Source organism: Nycticebus coucang, chromosome 7 (assembly GCF_027406575.1).
Source record: "Nycticebus coucang isolate mNycCou1 chromosome 7, mNycCou1.pri, whole genome shotgun sequence".
In the NCBI taxonomy this organism is placed as follows: Eukaryota; Metazoa; Chordata; class Mammalia; order Primates; family Lorisidae; genus Nycticebus; species Nycticebus coucang.
Window position 1 is genome coordinate 106,151,405 of NC_069786.1, and position 20,200 is coordinate 106,171,604.

The 20,200-nt window shown below is 39.1% G+C and overlaps 1 protein-coding gene across 2 annotated transcripts in view; it reads left to right on the plus strand.

Annotated features, from left to right (window-relative positions):
- PTH2R (parathyroid hormone 2 receptor) overlaps nucleotides 1–20,200 on the plus strand; it is a 168,952-nt gene that overhangs the window by 146,564 nt on the left and 2,188 nt on the right. For both annotated transcript variants that reach the window (XM_053597515.1, XM_053597514.1), the window contains exons 10-12: nucleotides 3,878–3,972; nucleotides 17,385–17,523; nucleotides 18,957–18,998. In XM_053597515.1, the coding sequence (XP_053453490.1) occupies nucleotides 3,878–3,972; nucleotides 17,385–17,523; nucleotides 18,957–18,998 (276 nt within the window). The remainder of the gene's footprint in view (nucleotides 1–3,877; nucleotides 3,973–17,384; nucleotides 17,524–18,956; nucleotides 18,999–20,200) is intronic.

The following is a 20,200-nucleotide window of genomic DNA, read 5'->3' on the forward strand; positions in this document are numbered from 1 at the left end:
GTGAATATGCAATAAGTTGAGGTTTTTTAAAGGAACAAAGACAAGGTAAATATTGTTATCAATAAAAATGTAAATGTAGAACCAATTTAGTGACATAACTTTTATACTTGAATAAAAATTTCTTTTAGAGTCACCTTTCTTATAGTACATACATCTAAGCATTGTTTACAGAAAGGATGTAATAGAATAGAAAACCTAAAACTCAGTCTTTAAAGCAACCTTCAGCTGGCATTAAAAAAAAAAGAAAGTGGAAATCAGGGTTAGTCACTCAATGAGATATAGTTCAAGTTGGGAAGCCAACTGGGGGAAGGTCTTGCCCAATGTTAATCTGACAGCACTACGGGAGAGATTTGGGCCTTTAAATAAACTACAGAGAATGGATGTAATGGTGAGAGCTGTGGTTTGCATTATATTAATAGATGACGATGGGTATTAGGAAAATATGAAGAAGTTGTGATTATTTCTTTTGGGGGTCACTTTTTATTGGTAAATATTTACTTGATTTTAGATGCTTACTTTACCATGCCTCACATCACCATTTTGTATCCAAGTTAAAAACTAATCATTTTTGTTCAACAAATAGTCTGCAGTGTCTGTCATGGGCTTGCTCACTGTATGAGTAATGATCTCATTTGAATGACTAACCAAGGAGATGACTCGAGGGGGCTGCATATTACTTAGAATGCATTAAATAGCTCCAGATTCTCTGTTTTTTTCCCCCCCTAATAAATGTTTTGTTCCGCATTACTTGTCAGAAGATATCTTAGGGAATTCTAGCAGAAGGAATAAGATGGTACTTCTGATAAAGGGTGTTAGGAAAAACACTAGGTGATAAGTTTTTTTTTTTTTAGGTGATAAGTTTTAAAAATATCATATCCCCTCTTCCCCCCCCCAAAAAAAAAATCACATCCAGTTGCTTTTTAAAAGCATGAAAAGGAGACAAAACTAAGCCAGTATATGTGGGGTGAAAAGGTATGATGTATTCCAAGAATCTATGAGGGGAACTAAGAGGCATAGCATTTCTTTTTGCTGTTCTGACTGTAAACAAGTTGCAATATAAAGCAAAGGGGGGCTAAACCCTTACTGCTGCGGGAGGCTGAGCTGCTGGAGGGTACAACCTTAGGTCTGATAGGTAAGTGTGCCTACTGAAGAACCTCAGGATCTGTTTAGGATCAGCTTCCCCAGGCCCAGGACGCTCCAGCAGTTTCTATCCATGGAGATGACTGCAGACTCCCAAAATAAGGAAGGGTGAGCTGTATCAAGCACACTCAGTACCTCTTCCTGCATTTACTCATCAAATACTTCAATCCCTTTCCTTTAGGGATAGAAAGAAGAAAGGAGGGGAGAAAAGATGTGTGTATCACTTGAGTCCCCTACCTGGAAAGAAAAATCAGGAATGGGGAGAAAGGACCCTTCCCTGAGGTGTATCCGAAGGCATAGATCAACCTTCCTCATGCCTCCTAATGCCGCAATCCTTTAATACAGTTCCTCCTGTTGTGACCCCCCAACCATAAAGTTATTTTTGTTGCTACTTCATAACTGTAATTTTGCTACTGTTATGAATGTAATGTAAATATCTGATATGCAGGATGTATTTTCATTGTTACAAAGGGGTCGTGACCCACAGGTTGAGAACCGCTGGTATAGATGAAAACTGCCGAGTATAAAGAGAGGGTTTTATAGATATTTCATGAGTCAACTTTCCCATACCTATGACTATATCCTTTATGAGACATATTAGAAGTCAAAGGGGGATAAGCTGATTGCCCCCCTAATATAAGTGGCATTGAGAGTGTGCATATTTCACTCACTCATTTATTCACTATCTCTTTTAACAAATCTTGATTAAACATCAAGACCATTGCAGACCCTGTGTGAGGCAATGGAGATGAGAGGGTGAGGACAGAGACACCGGCTTCTCCCCACACAGTTTAAGCTTAGTGGGGAAGGCAAGCATGTAAACGTGACAAGTGCTTCGAAGAAAACGTGACATCTATCCTGATCTGACCTACTGAGGGCCAGCGAGTCGAGGGAGTGGGAGGAGCCAGGAAAAGAGAACTCCAGGATGCAAGTCTCAGAGGGGGGTAGCCTGAGGAGCCAGAGAGTTTGTGGCTTAAATTTTGAGTTCTTTGTCTTAATGCATCTGTGGTCCACTTCACATAAATCTTTAAATTTCTTGAAATCTTTAATTGAGAAAGGATCTCATTTCTGTCTTTTCATCTTTAAAATACTGTTATGTGAATGAACTGTTATGTAAAATTTTGTGAATACACAAAATTCATTCAATGTGTCATTGGTTTAATGCTCACTAATGGTCATTTGATTCATCAGCTTCTCAGTTTTCATTGGCTTTGTCTGTGGTCTGCTCAAAGTGGACCTTCGGGCTAGATTTTATCTCCAATAAGGTCGCCTGAGATTGCAAGTTCTCCCTAACGATTTTCTCTTAGACTTATGTCTCCATCCTTCAGAGTATTGCTACTACTCTTAACTAATGCCGCTAACATCTCAACAGGACCCCCCTGTTCTGTTCTCTTTTATTCCTTCCCACTGTATGTAGGGTCACTTTTCCATCTGCAGATTTCTTTAATGTAGGTTTTTTTTCTCTTAAACCTTTATCGATTTTTCTGTCATTACCTTTTCTTCAGAAAAAGCACAAATCAGCATGTTTACTACCAGTTCTTTTTCCCTCCACTGAGGATTCTTCAGGTGTTTTCTAAATTGCTCCGTCTGTTTTCCTGCTCTCTCAGAACTACTCTTTGCCGTTCCTAATACTGATTTTAAAACTTGGTTATACTTTAGATTTCTTACAATCTTTTGTTAATCCATCCTTCCTTTAAAACATTTCTGTCTTGACCTCAACCTGCTGTTAACTCTGTGTTATGGGCAGTCTGTGCTGTGGTTAGGATGATACACTGTGCATCCTGCGGGCTGCATGGACCGCATTAACACCTTGCCACCTGCTAGCTATGTGGCCAGACATAATTTGTGTAGCCTGCTCTGGCGTTGCCCCATGCCCACTCTCAGCCCCCTGCATTTCCATTTTTCCTGAGCAGCAGCACTTTGTAGACAGTAGGCATCTCCCTGAATGAAGGGACCTAAAGGGTTCCACCTCCTTATGGCCCCAGACCTGGAGCCCTTCTCTTCTTCATTTTGGATCTCTTTGCTGATCCTTGAGGCTCTGGGGTATGAAAGGGTGTGTCTCACCAGTACTCTCCTCCCCCACTTTGTAAGGTCCCAGCTTGATTGTCTGTAGTGGTACCCACACCTATAACATTACAGAATCAATTGCCTACATTGGGGACCTTTTCTTATACGGCATCTTACTTGCCTTTTAAAAAACCTTATATACGTTACCCAGTGATTTTCCTTTTTTTTTTTTTTTTGGCCGGGGCTAGGTTTGAACCAGTCACCTCTGGCATATGAGACCAGCGCCCTACTCCTTGAGCCACAGGCACCGCTCCTACCCAGTGATTTTCATATATCACAGGAGAGTATCTCCCAAACAATTATTTTATTTCTCTTCAGAGACTGAGCTGGGAATTCATTTCAAAAAGCCAGTCCATTATTACACTTATATAAAAGTTACATCCTGTCCTGCCAGTTTGCCGTGGGGCTTTTTGGCTTTCAGAGTCCCCATGGATCTGGGCAGGTCATCCTCTGGTATTTCCAGCGCTGTTGAAATGTATCTTTGTGTTTTCATGAGGGGAAATTAAAGGGTCAATAGTTTTCTAATAGCTTATCTCAGATTCCCTCATTCACATTTATAGAACGGTTCACTTTTGGTCTTTGAATAGAAAAATGTTCAATTTATGTAAATATTTATATACATCTTGAAGACTAATTTAATAATTCCTTGTAATCTCACCTTCTCTTTCAGCTAAATTTTATTCTGTTTCTGAATACGGTTAGAGTGCTGGCTACCAAAATTTGGGAGACCAATGCCGTTGGTCAGGACACCAGGAAGCAGTACAGGTAATTCCTAGACAGGGACCATCAGAACAAGGATTTAAAGAACAGACATTGATTCATCTGAAATGTCTTTAAGAGATAAATTTATAAATGTATATTTTTGTTTGGTTCAATTGTGTGTTTTATAAGAAAGGTATACATGTTTCAGGAAAATATAAGTAACACCAAACCTACCCGAAGTGCTTAAATTGTAAATATATTTTAAGTCTGTTTTTAGCAGATAGGAGTTGCCTGCAAACCATGTATGAACTCCCAGAAAAATCTCTTGTTGATGATCTTTGCAGACAATTTTATCTGCATTCTAAAAATGTGCCATAATGAAAAAAATCAAGAATTTTTTCAAATCAAGAACATTTGCTAGACTGTTTCTAATCTTTCCATCAAATTGGCTTCTACCAAACATGAATTTTTAAAAACTTTCAAAAATGTACTGATTGAGAGAGGTCACTCCATTTTTGGTCTTTCATGAAGGAAAGGGTAAATTGAATATTTATGATCATTATCAAACTATCTTAAGGATGTGTTCATTTCTCACAATGATTGTTTTGGAAATTCTGAATGACAGTGGTTTCTATCCAACCAAATACATACATCCACTAGTCAACTGGATATGGATTTGACTTTAAAATTCCAAAGCAGGTAACTGTCTCTTTCTGTCTCAGATTGTTTTTTTTTTTTGAAATTTCCGATTCCTTTTTATTTTTTTTATTAAATCATAACTGTGTACATTAATGTGATCATGGGGCACCATACACTGGTTTTATAGACTGTTTGACACATTTTCATCACACTGGTTAACATAGCCTTGCTGGCATTTTCTCAGTTTTGTGTTAAGACATTTATATTCTACATTTAGTAAGTTTCACATGTACCCTTGTAAGATGCACCGCAGGTGTAATCCCGCCAGTCTCCCTCCGCTCACCCTCCCCCCTTCCTCCCCTCCCTCTCCTCCTTCCCATTTTCTTAGGTTATAACTGGGTTATAGCTTTCATGTGAAAGCCATAAATTAGTTTCATAGCAGGGCTCAGTACATTGGATACTTTTTCTTCCATTCTTGAGATACTTTACTAAGAAGAATATGTTCCAGCTCCATCCATGTAAACATGAAAGAGGTAAAGTCTCCATCTTTCTTTTAAGGCTGCATAATATTTCATGGTGTACATATACCACAATTTATTAATCCATTCATAGATTGATGGGCACTTGGGCTTTTTCCATGACTTAGCAATTATGAATTGGGCTGCAATAAACATTCTGGTACAAATATCTTTGTTATAATGTGATTTTGGTCTTCTGGGTATATACCTAGTAGAGGAATTATAGGATTGAATGGCAGATCTATTTTTAGATCTCTAAGTGTTCCCCAAAAATCTTTCCAAAAGGAATGTATTAATTTGCATTCCTACCAGCAGTGTAGAAGTGTTCCCTTTTCTCCACATCCATGCCAACATCTCTGGTCTTGGGATTTTGTGATATGGGCTAATCTTACTGGAGTTAGATGATAAGTAGTATTGATTTGCATTTCTCTGATGACTAAGGATGGTGAGCATTTTTTCATATGACTGTAGGCCATGCGCCTGTCTTCTTCAGAGAAGTTTCTCTTCCAGTCCCTTGCCCAGCCTGCGATGAGATCACTTGTTCTTTTCTTGCTTAGACTTTTGAGTTCTCTGTGGATTCTGGTTATTAAACCTTTGTTGGAGACATAACCTGCAAATATCTTCTCCCATTCTGAGGGCTGTCTGCTTGCTTTACTTACTGTGTTGTTGGCTGTGCAGAAGCTTATTAGTTTGATCAGGTCCCAGTAGTATATTTTTGAAGCTGCTTCATTTGCCCAGGGGGGTCCTCCTCATAAAATATTCGCCCAGACCGATTTCTTCAATGGTTTTCCCTGCACTCTTTTCTAGTATTTTTATAGTTTCATGTCTTAAGTTTAAATCTTTAAACCAGTGAGAGTCTATCTTAGTTAATGGTGAAAGGTGCGGGTCCAGTTACAGTCTTCTGCAGGTTGCCAGCCAGTTCACCCAGCACCATTTATTAAATAGGGAATCTTTTCCCCACTGAATGTTTTTAATTGGCTTGTCAAAGTTTAAATAACGGTAAGTAGCTGGGATAATCTCTTGGTTCTCTATTCTGTTCCATACATCTACCTCTCTGTTTTTGTGCCAGTACAATGCTGTTTTGATCACTATCGATTTATAATATAGTCTGAGGTCCGGTAGCGTGATTCCTCCTGCTTTGATTTTATTTCTGAGTAATGTCTTGGCAATTCGAGGTTTTTTTCTGATTCCATACAAAACAAAGTATTATTTTTTCAAGATCGTTAAAGTATGACAGTGGAGCTTTAATAGGGATTGCATTAAAATTGTATATTGCTTTGGGTAGTATGGACATTTTAACAATGTTGATTCTTCCAAGCCATGACCATGGTATGTATTTCCATTTGTTAACATTTTCAGCTATTTTTTTCTTAGAGTTTCATAGTCTTTATAGAGATCTTTCACGTCCTTTTTTAGATAAACTCCCAAATATTTCATCTTCTTTGGCACTACTGTGAATGGAATAGAGTCTTTAACTGTTTTTCAGCTTGACTATTGTTGGTATATATAAAGGCTACCGATTTATGAATGTTGATTTTGTAACCTGAGACGCTGCTGTATTCCTTGATCTCTTCTAAGAGCTTTGTAGTAGAATTCATGGTGTTTTCCAGATATACAATCATATCATCTCTGAAGAGCTAAAGTTTGATCTCCTCTGACCTACTATTGAACGCTTTTTCTTCCCTAATTGCGATGGCTAAAACTTCCATTATAATGTTAAAGAGAAGTGGAGACAATGGGCAGCCTTGTTTGGTTCCTGATCTGAGTGGAAATGATTTCGATTTAATTCCATTCAATATGATATTGGCTGTGGGTTTGCTGTAGATGGCCTCTATCAGTTTAAGAAATGTTCCTTCTATACCAATTTTCTTAAGTGTTCTGATCATGAAGGGATGCTGGATATTATCGAAAGCTTTTTCTGCATCAATTGAGAGAATCATATGGTCTTTTTTTTTAATTTGTTTATGTGCTGAATTATACTTATAGATTTATGTATATTGAACCAGCCTTGAGACCCTGGGATAAAACCGACTTGGTCATGATGTATGATTTGTTTGATGTGTTGTTGGATTCTGTTCGTTAGGATCTTGTTGAATATTTTTGCATCTATATTCATTAGTGATATTGGTCTATAATTTTCTTTTCTTGTTGGGTCTTTTCCTGGTTTGGGGATCAGGGTATCAGGGTGATGTTTGCTTCATAGAACGTGTTGGGTAGTCTTCTTTCTTTTTCTATATTTTGGAACAGGTTGAGTAATATAGGTACTAGTTCCTCTTTAAAGGTTTGGTAGAATTCTGACATGAAGCCACCTGGTCCCGGGCTTTTCTTTTTAGGGAGATTTCGTATGGTTGATGCTATTTCAGAACTTGATATGGGCATGTTCAACATTTCCACTTGATTCTGGCTAAGTCTTGGAAGGTGACATGCTTCCAAGTAATGGTGAATTTCCTTCAGATTTTCATATTTCTGAGAATAAAGTTTCTTGTAATATTCATGAAGGATTTTTTTTTAATTTCTCAGGAGTCTGTTGTTATTTTGTTTTGTTGTTTCTGATTGATGAGATTAGAGATTTTACTCTTTTTTTCCTGGTTAGGTTAACCAAAGTTTTATCTATTTTATTGACCTTTTCAAAAACCAACTTTTTGATTTATTGATCTGTTGTATAATTCTTTTGTTTTCAATTTCATTTAATTTTTTAATGAAATTTGCTCTAATTTTTTTTAATTCTCTTCTTGTACTGAGTTTGAGATTGGAATGTTCTTCCTTTTCCAGTTGCTTGAGATGTCCCATTAAGTTGTTAACTTCCTCTCTTTCTGTTCTCTTGAGGAAGGCTTGCAGTGCTATAAATTTCCCTCTTAGGACTGCCTTTGCAGTATCCCAGAGGTTCTGATAATTTGTGTCTTTAGTGTTGTTTTGTTCCAAAGATTTGGCAATTCCCTTCTTAATCTCATCTCTGACCCAGCTATCATTCATCATAAGGCTATTTAACTTCCATATTTTTGTATGAATATACAGATTCCTGTTGTTACTGAGTTCAACTTTTATTCTATGGTGGTCTAAGAAGATGCAAGGAATAATTTCTATTCCTTTAAATTGACTGAGGTTAATCGATTTGGAGTATGTTCCATGGGCTGATGAGAAGTATGTGTATTCAGTGATCGATTTTGGAGTATGTTCCATTGGCTGATGAGAAGTATGTGTATTCAGTTTTGTTGGGATGAAATGTTCTGTAGATGTCTGCTAAATCCAAATGTTGGATGGTTAGATTTAAATCTAAAATTTCTTTGCTCAGCTTCTTATTGGAGGATCTATCCAACACTGCCAAAAGAGTGTTAAAATCTCTAACTATTATGGAGCTGGAGGAAATCAAGTTGCTCATGTCTGTTAGAGTTTCTCTTATAAATTGAGATGCATTCTGGTTGGGTGCATTAATATTAATAATTGAAATCTCATCACATTGAGTATTACCCTTAACAAACATGAAGTGACCATTCTTATTCTTCCTTACTTTTGTTGCTATTGTGTCTGCAAATAGAATTGGAACACCTGCTGTTTTCTGATTACCATATGCATTAAATATTTATGACCATCCTTTCATCCTCAGTCTATATTTATCTTTTAAGGTAAGATGTGATTCTTGTATGCAGCAAATATGTGGCCTCAGTTTTTGTATCCAGTCAGCTAATCTGTGCCTCTTTAGAGGACAGTTTAAGCTATTCACGTTAATGTAGAATATTGATAAGTCCAGTAAAATTTGGGGTATTGAGTTTTTCAAAAGTTCAGTGGACATTTTTAATCCTTTCGTCACTGTGGAAGTTGGAGTTTGATCCAAAGTTTCTGAGTGAGTTTACTTTTGTGGTAGAGGATTGGAGTGGTCATTATGGAGGATACGTATGAGAATATCCTGAAGAGCTGGTTTGGTTATGGCAAATTTCTTCAACATATGAATTTCATTAAATTATTCAATTTCTCCATCATAAATGAAACTCAGTTTAGCTGGATATAGGATCCAGGGTTGAAAGTTATTTTGTTTTAGGAGATTAAAAGTTGATGACCACCCTCTTCTTGCTTGAAAAGTTTTAGCAGAGAGATCTGCAGTCATTCTAATATTCTTTTTTTTGTAGGTAACAGATTTCTTATGTCTGGCTGCTTTCAGAATTTTCTCCTTCATATTAACTTCATTGAAGTTAACTATGATATGCCTGGGGGATATCTTATTCGGTTTGAGTCATGCTGGGGTTCTGAAACTGTCTTCTTTCTGAATTTCAGAATCTCTTGGCATGTCTGGAAAATTCTCTTTAATAATTTCATGGACAAGGGCTTCTGTGTTTTGCGAGGCCACTTCATCACTTTCAGGGATTCCAATGAGGTGGATATTAGCCTTCTTTGAACTATCCCAGAGCTCTCTGAGAGACTAATTCATTTGCTCTCCATTTCTATTCCTCTTTGAGAGTTTGGGGGCATTCAAAAATTTTGTCTTCAATGTCAGAAATCCTTTCTTCTGCTTGCTCCACTCTGTTACTGAGGGATTCTACTGTATTTTTCAGATCTTTGAGGGCTGCAAATTCTTGCTTCAGTGCATCAAAATATTTTGTGGTTTTGTATTTAAATTCATTAAATTCTTGAGGCAACTTTTGAATTTCTCCTTGAATTTCTAATTCCGACTTTTGACTTGCTCCTTGAATTTCTAATTCCAAATTTTACTCTATTCTATTAATCTTGTTTGCAATCCAAATTCTGAATTTGATTTCTGCCGTCTTGGCCAGCTGTTTATGATGGGATCTTCAGTTACATCTGCCATATCTTTCCTTGGGGGTGGGGGTTTTGATCTATTCTGATAATCATGTTACCCGAGTTTTTCCGCTGATTTCACCCCATGATTATTTTACACCATTTGACTTTTCCCCTGAAGCTTTGTCGAGGACCCATACAGTGCTCCAGCCTGAGAAACTGGGGACTTGTTTGGTGTGGTGGGGTAAGTGGCTCTGTCTTGTTTTCAGCTGGTCTCTGTCCGACCCTAGTGAAACAGTTGCTCTGGGTTGAAGTTTCAGCTGTGGAAAAATATCAGCAATTAAGTCACCCCACCCCCCACAGTTAACAATTGGAAAATGAAAATCAAACCTTCCTACAACCACACACCTAGGGAACCACTTGGATAGTCCTTGGGTGACTGGCTCAGTTCAAAAGGTCCAAATCAATTGTTTCAGTCACCTGAAACACCTGTCTCAGATGGGAGAGTTTAAAAGGTCTCTGGCAACTAAATTGCAGGGGTCTGCTGACAACTCAAATATGACTTGCTCCAGTGCTCTGTGAAGTCAGGAGGACCCACCCAGCAAACAGATTAGTCTAGGAAGGCTGATGCCTCCTTCCCCATCTTGCATCTCTGTCACACCCTGTCACTGATAGCCCCGCAGTGCTGTGACCCAGTTGCCTCTAGTGAACAGATACTCCAGGGGTTTGCATCTGCCTGAATCACAAGGAAATTTATATCTGCTCAGCCAGGCCACTGCGCTCTGCCTTTATCCAGCAGGGGGAGGTGAGGCCTGACAACCTCGGGCGCTTTATGGAGGCTGGGGGGTGTTCACTCAGTTCCAGCCCCACCCCCATTGATGTTACTGACAGAACAGAACAGCTTTGCGGGAATTTGTTTCTGTCCCTGCTAAATTCCCCTGCAGAAGAGAAGCTGTTTTGAGTTTCCAGAGCCTACACCTCAGGCCCTGTCTTTGCTCCTGTAGGTTTGTATTCGCAGCACAGTTAGCTGTCAGTTCTAGCCTCCTGCCTTCCTTTATCTATAGGCTGATGATCCCCTGAGGTTCCCGGTGTGTCTTAGGCTTATTTAAATGGTCCTCTAGGTCAGCCCCACACTGGGAATCTCCCAGCTCTGTGCATTGTTTTCTAGTCCCCACACCCCACCCAGGCCGGTACCGCCTCAGGCAAACCCTTTACTCATGGGGCCTGCGTTTCCATCTCAGATCTGTTCTGCAGTGGTTGCCAACTAGGAAGATGCCTGGCCTCCTCTGGTTGCCCAGAGAGACAGGGGGTGTGACTTCGGAATATCCTGGGGTGAGACCTATTGTTGCCAAAAATGGCTGCTGCTCTGCGCCTCAGGGCACCACCACTCCCGCGTGGTTCCCTCTCAGGCAACTGTCCCCTCCTCTTTCCTGTGAGAGAAATCACCCAAGAATCTGGACTTCTGGGGGACAGGCCTCCAGACCTCAGAATGAGAGTGGAAGGGAGTGCTCGGAGCTCAGAATTGCAGATAGAGAATATCTACAGTTTTATACAGTTTTATACCTGGCAGGAGAATGCCGTGGCACCCTAGTAGGGTAGGTAGGTCCAGTTTTTAGAGGGTCTCTCCCGTGGAGTGTAGTGGGAGGACCTTTGAACTCTGCTCATTTGTTTGTGGGGCACTCCAAGCCGTTCTCATGGGGGAGGGGACTCCTGTCCATTTGGTGATGGATTTTGTACCTTTTGTTTGTGTCCTTGGGGTCACAGGTCACCTCAGTGGTATTGATGTGCGTTCTTCAACCTTCTCTCTTGGTGCAGCTCTAATCCACCAGGTTACTTGCTAAATATATGTCCTTGAACTTTCCTCTGGACTGGAGCCTCTGTGGAAAGCTTGCTTCAGTCAGCCATCTTGTCTCCGCCCTCTCTGTCTCAGAGTGTTATGAAATGCTCTCCCAATCACAGAAAGGAAGAAATCATAGTTAGTGTTTCGATCCTCTCTCATGAATATTATCTAACTCCTTTGTTGATTTATTCATCCCCACATCATTTATAAAGGCAGCGTTTACTGTTGAGCATTTACTATGAAGTCTGGATAGGATGCTCAGTGTTAATATAACTGCAGCTGCTGCGAGCTCCAGTTATTTTCAATCTGCAGCAAGTGGCAATACTATAATATAAATTGTACGTAAGAATTTATTATGAAGGCCCTATGCTATGGCTTGTCTCATGCCACATCCTACTGGTCAAGGGATGATAGAGTAATGGAAAATGTAAATGACATTATATTCATCTTCATAAAGCTAAAACATGCAGTGGTGTTTGGAAGCCACTTATTTGTCTAGTTCTTAACAAAAGCTGCTTGGTTCTATAGTTCTGAATGAAGTGAACTTAACACTTTTAGTAAAGGTTGCCCAAAAGATGTGAAAAATTTTGGAGAAAATAAAAGGGTGGCTCATTTTACAAACTGAATGGAATGAACATATTTTGAATTAATTCGTGGGGGATTATTTCTCAGAAAAATTGAAGAAAGTAATTTATCAGCAATTGGAATCATATACTATGCAGAATTCAGAATAACTTTTAAATGATCTTGTGCCCAGAAGTTTTAAAAGTTTGAAGTGGTTAATTAGAACAGTCTATAGACAAGTAAAAATCAGGGAAAGTGTTTTTCTGCCAAATGCATTTTTTTAATAAGTGGAAGCATATTTAATATCCTTAATAATGTTCAAAGATAAAAATCTAGTGGAAGGAAAATGTGGGAACTTACTTGGGATCAATTTGTAAATTCAATTTTACATTTAGTTTCTGAGGCCTTAAACTTTCAGGTTTAAATGGTATCCCACTTTTCAAATAGACATTGGAAAATTAATCTGTGTCCTCGTAGCAGTGACATTCCTACTCTGAGTGTTAATTGACTATTTAATTTACATCAACTCATTTTTGTACCTTTAAACTTATCTTTCATTCTGTTATTACTTTGCCTAACAAAGGTTCAAATTGTCTTGCTAAAGAAAAGGTTTCCAGGACCGGAAAAACGTAAGAGATACAAAAAAGTGCAAAATTTAAGGTAAAAGAATACATGAATGTTTTGGCTAACTGTTAGACCTCCCCCCCAACCATATTAATGCTTATTGTGTTTAGAATAAATCTAGCCAATATTTATTATAAAATGTGGTAGTAAAGGCAACAGATTTTTAGGGCTGAATCCACCACTTTACTGTGTAACGTTAGATGAGTACTTTCCTTCTCTGAGCCTCTCTCCTTACCTCATAAGGATAATAATAGCTCTCTCACATGGTTGTTGGAATAAAGGGAGGCAGCCAGCATAGGATGTAGCAGGAGCCTGGTGCTTCATAGCCAGGAGCTCGTTTGCTGAGTGCCCTGCTTGAACCCTCAATCTAGGGGACGGTGTGGAGAGAGAAAGAATGAGGGCGAGAGATCGATATAGAGATTGATTTAAATTAAAGTGAGGAAAGTACCAGTAGTGATGCTCATACAAAATGCTACGTTTATAGAACAAAAGGAAAAATTAATTCAAGGCCAGGAGGGATCAAGAGAGGCTTAAGAGCAGTCATGTTTTTTAAGCTAAATTGACTCTTAAAACTAGAGATTTCCCAGCACTGTTCACCTGGGGAGAGATCACCTTAGGAGAAATCACTTTGGGCGACATACAGCAAAAATTGGAAATCTATTTTCTAAACAGGACACTGAGTCCCCAAACCATTTGACTTGTTTGTATTCCTCTCTCGGCTTGGACAGAGACGTCACCATGTTTACAGCAAGCCCCACGACCACTATCAGTTGCTACATCCCTGAATCATCTCATTAGACAGCTGTGCATTTTCAGACAGCCGGATTGTAAAAATGTACAGATAATGTACTGGGTGACCAGATGGGCAATGGAAAAACATTCAGTGCCTAGGACCACTGTGTGATTTGAACTGAGTGGAGATATCTAGTTGAATAAGTGAATAGACAGATGACCTATAATGCCTTGCTCAGGCCATTACTTTAACTCATTCACTGTCATGAAAGGATGAATTTTAAAAGAATAAATGATCATAATTCATACAAATATAAATAAACACAATTCATATATTTCATTTAACTCAATAATTAATGTGGGGAATTATATTACAACTGATTCAAAATAGAACTCAATGTATAGTCAGATAATAAATGTGAATTGAATTTAGAAATGTATGTAAACTAGAAAAATGTATCAATGTCCACAGGCTATAATTAGTGGCATTCCACTGCACAGAATTTGTGTTTCTATGGGTAGGGATTCTTTGCATTACTGTGGTAGGCATATTTCCAAAATGCCCCCAAAGATTTCTGTCCCTGAGTGAACATGCTTTGTATAATTCCCATCCCTCAATACCCTTTGCCTTGAGTGTGGGGAAGACCTATGATGAAACAGTATCTCCATGGATTATGTTATATGGCAAGTAAGGGTGGTAAGATGGTCACTCCTATGATTGTAAGACTCTGTCCTCATAGCATGGACAGATATTCTTTTGTTGGTATTGAGGAATTAATCTGACATGTTGCAAGAGCTTCTCCCTGGAACATAAGAGCAGCCTATAGAAACTGAACCCTGGCCAACAGCTAGCAGACAGTCTGCATCTGCAAGACTGAGGTCTTCTAGCAATCAGAATGAGCTTAGCAGTGAACCCTGAGGTCCCGATGAGAATGCAGCCCGGATAACACGTTAATTTCAGCCTGTGAGCTTGTGCACTGAGGACCCACCGTGTATGCCTCCACTCCTGGCCCATAGAAGCTGAGACATAATAAATGGTGTTGTTGCAAGCTACTAAATTTGTGTCTATTTGTTACACAGCGATAGAAGATGAATATAATTACTATCTGTTTTCTGTAAATTAACCTTTTTCTATGCAGAGTTGTAAAGAGCTTAGTCATAGACAAAGAAGGAAAAACCCAGATGGCTGTGCTAGCAGGATACCCACTAAATTTCTGTTGCCTAAGGCAACTTTTTCTTACTCTGCAATGAGGCAATCTGTCCCTAAACATTTACTTTCTTTTTTTTTTTTTTTTGTAGAGACAGAGTCTCACTTTATGGCCCTCGGTAGAGTGCCATGGCCTCACACAGCTCACAGCAACCTCCAACTCCTGGGCTTAAGCGATTCTCCTGCCTCAGCCTCCCGAGTAGCTGGGACTACAGGCGCCCGCCACAACGCCCGGCTATAAACATTTACATTTTACCATTTCTCAATGTGTTGCACTGCTTTTTTTGTTTTAACCCAGTTTTTGACTCCTAGCCATACACAGTAGGAATAATCAATGTTAGCTTGATTTTGAGAACAGTCTCCCAGGAGATTTACTCTTTAATCTGAAAGGAGGAGATGTAATTTTCTTTTCAGAGTGGTGTTAGATAAGACTGTCCTGCAATGCAGTTAATGCTGTCCCCCTTTATCTGATTAGACTGAATTAAAAGGCCTTGAAAATGCTCAAAATGATCTTCCCCTTTAGGCAATGATGGAAAGAGGATATTCACCAGTCAGAATTGAGAACAAGCATATCCCCATTGGTTAGGGCAGAGAAACCCACTGCTTATCAGAGATGCTATCTCAAGAAAATAGACTTAAGGTAGAATTTTCAAATAGAATGGACTGTAGGTAACTGAAGTTATGTTATGAGGACTACGATGGCCTAGAAGAAAGCTCACAGAGTTCAAGAGAAACTATGAAAGTGAGATGGAGTGGGTGGCCCTGAGCCAAGAAGAGCAGATGGACAGGACCCTAGTGAGAGATAAGGCATGAAAAGGAGAATGAGATGGAGCAAATGTGTAATTCCAGATGTCTAAATTAAGCCTTTCAGTATTATTTTGTGGCGTATTCCATTTTCCTTAACAAGAGGATTGTGTAGGAAAGTGTATGTATGTAAAAGATGATACCTAAAATATTAGGTTTCTTATAAACTTCTGTGCCCTATTTCCTCATTTTAGTGATGAAAAAACTAAATCATGATTGCACGGGTAGTTAATGTTAAATCTGGAGAGTTCTTTGTACTCCTAGTCCAGTGTGATCTCTGCTCACCTACAAAGCTTGTTTCCAAGAAGAAAAATGAACAAATATAGTTGTAGGAATCTGAGTATGGGTCCTCTGCTTCAGGTCTCTTACAAAGCTACAATTGAGATGTTAGTTGGGGCTGCAGTCTTATCTTAAGGTTGGACTGGGAAAGAAGCTACTGCTAAGCCTGTGTGATTATTGGAAGGATTCAGTCACTTACTATAGGATCTCTAGGATGCCACCTTTCCTTGTCACATGGGCCTCTCAATAGAGCAGTTCACAACATGGTAGCTTGCTTCACTGAACCAAGCAAAGGATCATGTCACCTAGTAAGAGGAAAGTTGCAACCTTAACCAATGCAATCACAGAAGTGGCACGCCCTCTTCTTTGTGTAATCTGTTGATCAGATTATGCCCCAGGTTCTGCCCATGCTTAAAAGTGAAGGATTAATAAGGGCACTGAGGATCATTGAGGACCATGTAGAGTAACCCCTTTATATCGGAAAGCCTTGGATTCTCCAAAATACTCAAGAAAATATATATAAAGAAGCAGTGAAGGAAAATAATGCTAAAATATTTAGGTCTACAAAATAAAATAACTAAACAAAAGAGAATTGAGGTATTTGACAGAAAATATTCAGAGACGGCAAGAGGAATTGACCACATGTAGCTCATAAGAAAATATGTAGACCACACCTACGGTGCATCTTACAAGGGTACATGTGAAACTTACTAAATGTAGAATGTAAATGTCTCAACCTAGTAACTAAGAAAATGCCAGGAAGACTATGTCAACCAGTGTGATGAAAATATGTCAAATGATATATAAAACCAGTGTATGGTGCCCCATGATTGCATTAATGTACACAGCTATGATTTAATAATAAAAAAATAAAAATAAAGAAAAATAAAGAAAATATGTCTCCAAGAATAAGCATAAATGGAGAGTCAAATGTTAGAAGAAAAAAGGGAGTAACTGATTTTAAAGTGAACAAAAGCCAAAATGCTCCCATAAAAGTAAAGGCAGTTAACCTGGATAAATGTAAATATTAATTTTCAAATATAGAAGTTAAAGAAGACTTGGGACAGAAAAAAAGGAATTTCACAACTTTATGAAAAGAATATCATTGAAGCAAAATGTATGGAAATATAATTAGAAAGATTTAGGGCAGCATTTCTCAACCTGTGGGTCGCGATCCCTTTGGGGGTCGAATGACTCTTTCACAGGGATCGCCTAAAACCATCACATACACCCCGTACAAATACAGGTGTATGAAAATAATTTTACAGTTAGGGGTCACCACAACATGAGAAACTGTATTAAAGTGTCGTGGCATTAGGAAGTTTGAGAACCACCGATTTAAGAGGTAATAATTATGGGAAATAAGAATAAACTCCCTGATTTAGTATAAAAGTGACAGGAAGAAGAGGGAGGGGGAAAATAAATGAGTAAAAGTGGTGGGATCCAAAGAGAGAGAGAAACTTTATTTTTTCCAGCAAGCTATCTCTGCTGAAAGGCATCTAGTTGATCAATAAAAAGGCTTGCTGTTCTTTTTCAGGCAACTGGCCAAGTCGACGCTGGTCCTGGTCCTGGTCTTTGGGGTGCATTACATCGTGTTCGTGTGCCTGCCCCACTCTTTCACTGGTCTCGGGTGGGAGATCCGCATGCACTGTGAGCTCTTCTTCAACTCCTTTCAGGTAGATTGCCACCAAGTCATTTGATTCTTGTAACGTTTTTTTTTCCTTTTTCCTCCCGTGCAACCCGTTTCTGTGCCCTCTCTCTGGCTTTGATGCAGAGAGGGCCTATCAAAGGTGATATTCTATGAGGCCTGTGCTTTTCTGTTCTACGGAGGTCAGGTTATTCTGCTCACAGCAGTAGCAGTTCTGGAGCTAGCTGTCACCCCAACAAGCTGGGTGGAGACATTAGAAAACATCTTGTAAAATACGTAACACGTACAGAGCAGGGACCTCTGCTTGTGTGTATGGAAAATAAATGAAAGCGAAAGAAAGTGAAGGCAAGGAAGAGGACAAAGAGGGGCGGGGAGAAAGGAGACAAAAGAGCTGCCCATTTTATATCATTTGAAATATGATTACCACTGTCTGTCACCTGCATTGCTCTCCATTCCACGTACTCATTTGCTGCCACCCCTTGCTGCCTTAAATCTAGCCCATAGGTAATGCAATAGTGGGAAGAATCTTAAGAATATGAATTTGACCATGTCACTTACTTGCCAGAAATAGGCCAGGCCTCCTGTTGCTCTCAGAATGAAATTCACATGCCTTTACCTGGCATACACAGCCCCGGGGGTGTGGGTCCCCCTCACCTCTCGCTCTGTCTCATACCACTCTCCAGGTACCCCACTGAGACAGAGCCACACTATTGATTCTGCTTTCTGATTCTAGCTCAGGGGCTCCCTCCCACTCCCTGTTCTCTTTCCCATATATCACACAGCTGGATTCTTGTTCTTGTCACTAAGACCAGTTTAAATGTCACTTTCTCAGAGTGGTCTTTGTTGAGTTCTTCATTTAATATACTCATTCCATTACTCTCTTTAACATCCCTTTTTTTACCTGGACAACCCTTATCATCTTGCGCTTTTCTCGTGTGGTTGTTTGTTTATGTTTTAATAAGTGCTTCTTCCCTTCTAGAACAGGAACCTTACCTGTCTTGTTACATTGTTTAACCCTGTCATGCTGAGCAGGTCATATCACACTGTGTAATTTCACTAAATATTTCTGAATAAATGAAAAGTTTCCATTTATTTCATGTCTGTAGCTTTTAGCATTCACAGCTTACAAATATCTCTTAACAAGCGGGGGATGGACATTATGTGGTCCTTGAGTGACAACATAAATAAAACTATAATAATACAATACAACTGTGTTCTTTGTGTATCATAGAGTTTTTTATTCAATGACTTATTTGGTTCTGCTGACATCAAGAAAAGATGTCAAACAAATTAAATGTAAACGTAAGGATTTGGAAACATTAGGAGATAATGATTTGTAAAATTTTCTGAAAGAGTCATAAGAAAAGACTAGATTTTCAATGTTACATTTTGACACAAGACATTTCAATGCTGTGAGCGTTATAAATTGTCAGTGGACTAATGTTCTTCTTTGTTCTACAGGGTTTCTTTGTGTCTATCATTTACTGCTACTGCAATGGAGAGGTAAGTTTGTAGGAAACTTGGATATCCCACAGAGCTTGTTCTGAGCGCCTGTGGCTCAGTCCGTAAGGCGCCGGCCCCATATACCAAGGGTGGCGGGTTCAAACCTGGCCCCGGCCAAACTGCAACCAAAAAATAGCTGGGCATTGTGGCGGGCGCCTGTAGTCCCAGCTACTCAGGAGGCTGAGGCAAGAGAATCACTTAAGCCCAGGAGGTGGAGGTTGCTGTGAGCTGTGTGAGGCCATGGCACTCTACCGAGGGCCATAAAGTGAGACTCTGTCTCTACAAAAAAATAAATAAATAAATAAAGGACAGAATAGGTGGGAGGAAGGGAGCTATTTTAATCATAAAATTATTAGAGAAAACAAAAATTAGTGTAAATAATATAAGGTCTTCTTCTAGTACTTTTAAATGTCACCTCAAATATAAGCTCTGATGTTTAAAAACACCTTTCTGGAATATAAATCAATACTTGGATGGGCAGAGAATTTCATATTCCAGTTAATACTTAAACTTAACATTCCACTTCAAGTTCTATAAGTAACCCAAATGTATGTTTCCGTGGGACAAATTCATTAGAATATTTTGATATTTTTGAAACTATAAGATGATGATGTGACAATATCAATATTTAGGAGTTGGCCAGAGGAAAGTGATCACGCTGGATAGCACATTTTTACCTTGTACATTTTAATATGTCCTGCTGTTGGATGAGTTGCTACCTTCGTCTGTCAAATTTCAAACTTGCTGCAAAACTCAGAAACACAAGCGTGCTGGTTATGGCTATAGACCAGCTGATGCTTCTGACTAGGGTTTAGAAATTGCGATGTGCTTTCTTTTAGAATGAGCTTATTTTTTTCTGATTTTCTTCTTCTTCTTCCTTTTTTTTAAAACCTTATTTGGCAGTAGAGATGAGTAGGCCAGACGTTGATTTTTTGTGGAGATGAATAGATAGAAGTTTGTTGTTTCAGGTGACATCAGCTTACCAGTTTCCACTGCTTTTCACGGAACTTCCAAATAAACTCCCTTCTGGAAAGCGACAATAGAAGCAGAACAAAATCTTCATGAGTAGGAATGCAAACAAGAGCCCCACCCTGTTAAAGCCTTTGCAGGGCCTGCTTTTCTGTCTACCATCCTTCTTTCCTTGTTTTCATCCTTCAGTATGCCTATGCAAATTGATAGGTTGTCAGTCACATTTCTGGTTG